Raw genomic sequence first — 8,182 nt, forward strand, 5'->3', positions numbered from 1 at the left:
GAAGCCATCAGCCGACCCCACCGACCTCAAGAACTACCGCCCCATCTCGCTGCTCCCGTTTCCTGCTAAAGTCATCGAGAAGACCGTCAACAAGCAGCTGGCCGCCTGCCGCGAGACGAACGGATCCCTCGACCTCTCGCAGTCTGGCTTTCGGGCCAACCACAGCACCGAGACCGCCCTGATCGCAGCTACCGATGACATTCGAACCCTGTTCGACAACGGAGAAACAGCGGCCCTCATCCTCCTATACCTCTCCGCGGCCTTCGACACTGTCTGCCACCGTACCCTAGTACAACGCCTCAGCAACGTCGGAATCCAGAAGAAGGCACTGGAATGGATCACCTCGTTCCTCGCCGGAAGGACACAGAGAGTCCGCCTCCCCCCGTTCAGATCAGAAGCCACGGAAGTCATCTGCGGCGTCCCTCAAGGCTCCTCGCTCAGCCCAACCCTCTTCAACGTCTACATGAGCCCCCTTGCGGCCATCTCCTACGCCGACGACACCCAGCTGATCCTCTCCCTCACCAACGACCCCGCCACCGCCAGAACCAACCTACACGAAGGAATGACAGACGTAGCCAAGTGGATGATGAGCAGCCGCCTGAAACTGAACTCGGACAAGACGGAAGTCCTCATCCTGGGATCTTCACCCTCCGCCTGGGACGACTCCTGGTGACCCCCCGCCCTGGGCAGCGCACCCAAACCAACAGACCACGCACGCAACCTAGGCTTCATCCTGGACTCCTCCCTCTCCATGACCAGACAAGTCAACGCCGTCTCCTTGTCGTGCTTCAACATCCTGCGCAAGCTACGTAAGATCTTCCGCCTCAGCACGACTCATCCTGGACATCCCCCGTCGCAGCCACATCTCCGGACACCTGAGAGATCTGCACTGGCTCCCGGTCAACAAGAGAATCACCTTCCGTCTCCTCACCCACGCAAACAAAGCCCTGCACAACCAAGGACCAGCATACCTCAACAGCCGCCTCAACTTCTACGCTCCCACACGCCATCTTCAATCGACCAGCCACGCCCTCGCCGCCGTCCCCCGGATCCGAAGAGCCACCAGAGGAGGAAAGTCCTTCTCCTACCTGGCCGCCAAGACTTGGAACTCCCTCCCGACCCACCTCCGCTTGACCCAGGACGACCTCGCCTTTAGGAAGCAGCTCAAGACGTGGCTGTTCGAGCAGTAGCGGACCCCCCCCCCCCTCCCCTAGCGCCTTGAGACCCACCGGGTGAGTAGTGCACTATATAAATGCTGTGATTGATTGATTGAGTCCCATGACCCCATTTTACAGATGGTTTATCCCTGTCTAGGGATGGGAGTGGGTTTTAGTCCCATGACCCCATGTTACAGATATTTTATCCCTGCCTAGGGATGGGAGTGGCTCATAGTCCCATCACCCTGTTTACAAATTTTATCCCTGTCTAGGGATGGGAGTGGGTTTTTAGTCCCATCACCCCACGTTCATTTGGAATGGGTATTAGCCCCATTTCTTTATTTAAAGGGGGTGTCAGTCCCACCTTTGTTATTTGTGTGTTGGGTGTCAGTCTCTTCACTTCGATGTTCGTTGTTGTTGTGTGTGGGTTTTCATCTTTTGGTGCCATATTGTGCTGCATTCTGTTCCTCATGCTGCACAAGTCCTTGGGTGTTAGTCCCATGAGACGTATTCCATACAATTGGGTTTCAGTCCCAAACAATGTTTGTTTTTCACTTGGGTTTTAGTCCCATAGTGCCCCTTACATGAGAGGTGGCGTATTGGGTTTTCGCCACAGTCTTCTCACGTGAGAAGTACTTCCTTGGGTGTCGTTTTCACCCATTGTAGTCTAGTCTGGGTTTTTTTCCCCCTCACTTCTGTCATTTTTGTCTTGCTCACTTGTAGTTTGTGAGCTCTTCATTCACTACTTTCATGTTTTCTTTTTCTCAAATTATTAAAGGAGGGGGATTGTGTTAGTGTTAGTGTTTTTCTATCTCTATCGCTTTCTTCCTTCTTTCTCTGTACAATAATTAATTATCAGTTTCTCGAACAGCGAAAGAAATTATCCTATGATAAAGTGATGTTATCCGAAGTCCGTCAACAGTCTTTAATATGGCCAACCTTGCATTCTACTATAGACTAATGTTTAATAGAGAACTTGACATGCAGCCAGCACCTTTTGAAGACATACGTTTCATTGTGACTCTCCCATGCTTGGATAATCATCTCTGCCTCTTCATACACCCTGGTCTGTTCGCTCTGCTCGCAGAGGGGCAGGCAGGATTGTACCCGTATATCAAGGTTTCCATACTATCTTGCGCCTCTGGAAGCAGAGGCTGACATGTGACTGACACTGCCTAAGCCGGAACTGCCCAGCAGAGACACTTCCGATCAGGAAATACATCTATTAGCCAGTAGAACAGTCCTTTGCTGAATTTTTAACCATTAATGTATTTGTTTACAAGGAAAGCAGTGTTTATTAGTATGGATACACTGTTAAACTCTACCTGATGATTTACATTATGAATCTGTAAATTCTGTCTGTGGTTGTAATTAGTTTTTGATCTTGTAATGCTGTAAAAAATTGATGCAAATGGCAGTCTTGGGTTTACTCTGGCGTTTCTAAAGGCCATGATGAACCTGTACAGCATGCATGCACCTAATTGAAGTCTTTGACTCAAGAAAGGTCAACGTAGATTTTCGAGATAGACAATCAGAGCCTGCATTGTATTGGATTCTTCTAGAAGAGAATCACGCATGGCCCAGCGCTTGAGGGTGTACTCACCCAGTGGCTTGCACATTTTGTTTCACAAATTGAAGAAGTATGGTCTAGGTGATGTGTGTGCTCACCCAGTGGCCTGCACATTTTGTTTCACAAATTGAAGAAGCATGGTCTAGGTGGTGGGCTGGTGGCAGTCTGTTACACATTCAAATCTAACAGTAATATGTAGATCTAACAATGTCTATTTGTACGAAAGGCATACCTGTTTAGGGTAAATGAGCCTGCTTTCCTGTGTATAGACATGCATATGCCATCTAGATCTACATTAAGATTGGAAATTGATTGGAAATTAATCTGGCAGTGTAGCCTGACAGTAAACCAATCATCCCGGTGTGAAATGTGCCATGTCAGAGGTTTTCCTGGCATCCAATCGAACAGGTAGGGCCCACTCATCCTCCTCACAAAAGCTAGGATTTAGAATCTGGTAGTGCAAATGCACTTTGCTTTGAGAAAATACACAATGGCTTAAATTCAAAGCTTAAAAGCATAGTTATGTGTTTTTCATCTGATGTAAGTGGTAATAACAATGCATGATGAGAACAAGGATCTTGGTATTATCCATCAAAATGAATAGAAACCATTTAATAATTCACACAGAAAATCAGAGCGGTCATTTGTGTAGATTTAATTTGTAATGGTTATCCTGAGAGGAATGTTTTAGAAGTAACATGCATTTACTTTTTTTCTCAGAAAGAGCAGCAAGCCCCACGAAGATATCTTGGGTATCAAGTCAAAGAATACAGCAGGGCTTGGACTGAACACCACAGGACTGACCCAGGGCAAGAACTTCTTGATCAGCAAGATTTCATCCCTAAATCAGAAAGTCAAACAGACCAAATCTAATGTTAATATCAGCAACCTACGGAAGTTTGGCAACTTTCCAAAACCAGAGGTTAAATCCTTCCTTCGACCAAATCTGAAGGTCAGCCTTTGGAAATCTGACAGTAGCTTGGAGAGTAGTACTGTGGACAGCAAAGGCCGAGCTGCATCTGATCTGGACCTATCTTCAGATAGCGACTCATTCTATTCTGATGATTTTTTGGCAAATTCCAAATCTGATGATGAACACCAGCTGGCAGATTCCTTGGAAGATATTGGGCAGGTCGACTATGTGCTTCCCAGTTGTGGGATCATTGCAGCTATCCCACGACTGGGGAGCCGGTCACAATCGGTGAGTAGTACTGAAATGAACATACCTACAGAGATACATGTGACAGAATTTGAAGGCAATGAAGCAAACACTGAGGGTGATGAACATTGTTCCAACCAAAATAGTCCCATACCCCATGAAGTACTGATTGACTTTGATACCCCCGTTGATGCCTACTGCCACAAGTTTGTACAAGATGCACAAACGAAAACAACAAACCATTCGAAGGATGAACCTGCGTCCCACAAGGCACCGGAAGAACCCCTCAATAATAATACAGCTTCATGTAATAAAACCCAAACTAAACAAGAAGCAGTAGTAGAGCACCTCCCAAGACCTTCACAGTTGCCTGTCCAGATCTCTGAATCAGGCTTTCAGCTTTTTCCCTCGGAACATCCTAAATCTGCTGCATCTACAGAGAAGAGCCCTCAAGTCGCCACAACAGAAACTGGGCCAACGACAGAGCCTTTCTCTTCTGACACTAACAATGGCAGGGATGTCTCTCCCTTTGCAAAGATACGGAGCTCCATGGTTCAGGTGGCTAACATCACCCAGGCTGGCTTGACCCAAGGAATTAACTTTGCAGTAGCTAAGGTGCAGAAGAGCCCAGAACCAGAAACTATCAATAAGGCTCCCCAGCATGAACTCAAAGAAAAGTTCACGCAATGCCAGACACGAATCATTCAAATCTAGGGAGTGGTGAACTGTTGAACTTGAATCTTCTTCATCTTACATGTCGGAGAAGTACAGAGGAGTGTTAGACACGAAAAGCTTGTCCTAACATGTACTGCCTTCCAATGGCTTGGGATCACTAATATTAATTATTGTTTACATATATCGTTTTTGCAGCAGACCGAGTCCTAAGGAGAGTTTTAAAGATGGGACAATGGGAAACGTGTACAGTATAACACTGGATGTAAAAAAAGAAATCCTTGTACAGGTTACATTTGCACTGGTACGTTGCAAGCCAAAACTTGGGGTTTTGAGACCAACTTCCAGTTCTCTGAAGTGAGGCCGAGGAAGGTGTGGTGTTACATTACTAAAGAATAGATGATTAGTTGCATTCGTGCACAAGCAAAACATTTTACTGTCAAGTGCTCTATTTATTTTTAGACTTTTTTTTATTAACCTAGCTCCTTAAGAATTTGTGAATATCCACATTTTAGACACATTCCTCTTTAACGAGTTATAGGGAAAATGGATACTTGTTCTGTTTTTTCACACTGTACAAATTGTTTCTTTAAAGTGTTGAGGCTGTGTGCAGAGAACATATGATAGAAGCCTTAAGAGTTATAGGGAAAATAAACAAAAGTAGAAAAAATACGTTTTTAGCTTTCTTTTGTTACAAAATGGTGAACAACTGTCAAAAGGGAGCCTTCCTGTAATATTATTAAACATCCTTAAGCAAGCCTCCCATCCATAATAACAGAAACAACATCCATTCTGAAACGCGCTGAAAACTTTATTTCAATCATGAAATAAAACAATTTATAATACTTTTAAAATCCAACATGAATTTAAAATAACAGTGTATGTACTGAATGTGGAGAAGCGTGGCTCAATGGTTAGAGCAGCAGACCCTGATGCAGAGGTCTGGCCCGGGACCAGGGTTCAATTCTCGCCTCGGCGGCTCTTGGACTCAATCTCCCCGGACCTGATAATTCTCGCCTCGGTGCCTAGTCAAATTATGGGTCCCACTCTGTGACTCTGGGCAATAGCTTGCTTAATCTCCACAACGGCCCCAGCAGCGCTTGGATGCCTGGCTTCACCTTGGGGGTGCCCAGGAGTGGACATGTCACAGGAAAGCCAGGAAGGGTTCCACAGCGGTATGAATACAGCGCTACGAGACCTCTGGGTAGAAGGCGCTATATAAATACAAACACATTTACATTTTACATTTACATGATTTAGGTCCTGTAGTGTTTTAATGCTTCTTAGTACTCGAAGCACAAAAACCTATTTTTAGAGATGTGCGAATTCATTTGGTGCATAGGGCAACTGAACATTGTTTTTAGAATCAAAGAAATTTGCAATAGCAGTAGCTTTATTTTTTGATGCATTCAGTACATACTCTGTTATTTTAAATTCATGTTGGATTTTAAAAGTATTATAAATTGTTTTATTTCAACACTGTAGAGTGTATATTATGGGATATGTATATAATTTTATGGTATTACCTTTGAGAGCAATTAACGAAGAACTGGGGAACCTGAAGTGGGGGAGAAAAGTGTGGAGAGGGACGAGGGAGTGGAATGAGTGAGCAATTCGAAGACCAGAAATGAAACGAGTCAGACACTGAGGTGTAAGCGAAGGTGAGTCATCCTTCATTTGTCTTCTTTTCTATGAATCTATCTAAAAAACAGCAAACTGCACTGTAAATTGGGTGCAGAATTGCAATGTACTGCAAGGAGTGTGCACCTCTGAGATATGAAACCCATGCCCACCAGGTGTGATGAGTGAGATGGATCCATGATTTCCATTCAGAAAGGATAATTTTCACTGCAATAGATAGAAGTGATCAAACAAAGCCATGTCATTGCCGTTAAGAGTTAAAGTGTTCACTGAGGCCCGGGGGCCCAGAGCTATCCTAGGAAAGTTTAGAGTTATGGTATACGTTTTCCTAAGTGATTTGTAAGATATCCTCACTCTCATCACTCCCGAGAAATTTCGAACTTATTTTATCAATTTTGTGAAAAAAAGGAGGCTGAGAGTTCTAGTGGGAGCATGTAAGACAGGAAATTTACTATTGGTGTGATCATCATCTTAAGAGTTTGGATTCTGACCCACCAAGAGCTGAACATAGCAGATCCCGAACTTTGGAGATAATCTGTGGTTCATTGTATTGTACTGTTTCAGCAAGGTCACTACAGAACCAGATGCCTAGATATTTAAGCCATTTGGACTGCCATTTAAGACCTGAGTCACCCAGGTGCGAGGGAAACACAACGGATTGAAGGGAAAGACCTTGGGTTTTTTCCATATTTAAAGTATAGCCAGAAAATTCTGAGAATGAATGGATGGTGTTGGTAATCCTTGGAATTGCGGTTTCAATGTCCTCTGAAAAGATAAGAATGTCATCCACGTAAGCTGCGATTTTATATCTCTTGGGTCCAATTGGAGGCCCTTAATCTCGGGAACAGTGTTAAGTAGTTTGATTAAGGGGTCAATAGCGAGTAAGAAAAGCAAGGGGTAAAGGGGACAACCCTGTCTTGTACCTTTTCAAAGTATGAGGAGGTAGAACCATTTATCCTAATATTTCTTTTAGGATTGGGATATAACGCCATAACTATGGTAGTAAATGAGTGCCCAAGGTTATGGGACTCCAGGACTGCGTGGAGAAAAAGCCATGCCACTTTATCAAAAGTCTTTTCGGCATCAAGTGCGATCGCAGCAGTCGGTAGTGAGGAAAGGCGGGACGTTTCTATTTCATGGCAGAATGTACTGATATTATCTCTGGCAAGACGACCATTTACAAAGCCAGTTTAGGAGTTATGCATTAGTTTGGGTACGCAATTCTCTAATCTACAAGCTAATATTTTCACGAAAATGTTTGCTTCCATGTTCAAGTTATTGGAATCTGAATGATCCTTCCCTTCTTTAGGGATAACCACTATTGTGGCTTCGGACGCTGTTCCCGATACTTTTCCCCTGGCATGCAAATCAATCCAATGTATTTTTGAGGTGGTTGATGATTGAAGGCGTAAAAACTTTAAGAAAAGAGATGGGAAAGTTATTAAGGCTTGGTGCCTTACCTGACCAAATTGATTTTTATAGCTTTAACAATTTCGTCTGTATCTATTGGCTGATTCAGGCGTGTTCTATCAGCATCAGAGAACAAAGCCGTGGGAATGAAATTCAGAAAATCTAGAACATTAGATTTATCTCATTGCATTCCATAGAAGCCTTTAAAGACCTCAAGTATCTCTTCAGTTTAACATTTTTGAGAAGCATTATGGGCCATGGTGTGAGTTACGTGGTTGTTGCACTTATTAGATTTAAGAGTGGCGGCTAGCATTTTCCCAGCTTTTTATGAAACAAAAGTTGTCTTGATTTTTGTACATGAACACTGATATATGCCCTTTTACTTAGAATGTATTGTAGGTATACTTCAATTTTTTATCTCATCTAGTTAGTAATTATTATTAGAGTGTCTGAATGCCTCTTCTTTGTTTTTTAATTTCAGTTTCTAACTTATGTAGTGTTCTCTGAATTTCACTGTTTTTAGCTGCCATCCGTTTCAATATATGTCCTCTGATGACGTTTTTAAATGCATCC

General features: G+C 43.7%; 1 protein-coding gene across 1 annotated transcript in view; it reads left to right on the forward strand.

Moving 5' to 3' along the window:
• The window catches only part of LOC147666656 (phosphatidylinositide 4-phosphatase SAC2-like), a 241,221-nt gene extending 235,993 nt beyond the window's left edge, over positions 1-5,228 (forward strand). Inside the window, exon 8 of the mRNA XM_086948986.1 lies at positions 3,448-5,228. Within this exon, the coding sequence (XP_086805112.1) occupies positions 3,448-4,600 (1,153 nt within the window). The 3' untranslated portion in view covers positions 4,601-5,228. The remainder of the gene's footprint in view (positions 1-3,447) is intronic.
• The last annotated feature ends 2,954 nt before the right edge of the window (positions 5,229-8,182 follow it).

Source organism: Lissotriton vulgaris, unplaced genomic scaffold (assembly GCF_964263255.1).
Source record: "Lissotriton vulgaris unplaced genomic scaffold, aLisVul1.2 SCAFFOLD_750, whole genome shotgun sequence".
NCBI classification, from domain to species: domain Eukaryota; kingdom Metazoa; phylum Chordata; class Amphibia; order Caudata; family Salamandridae; genus Lissotriton; species Lissotriton vulgaris.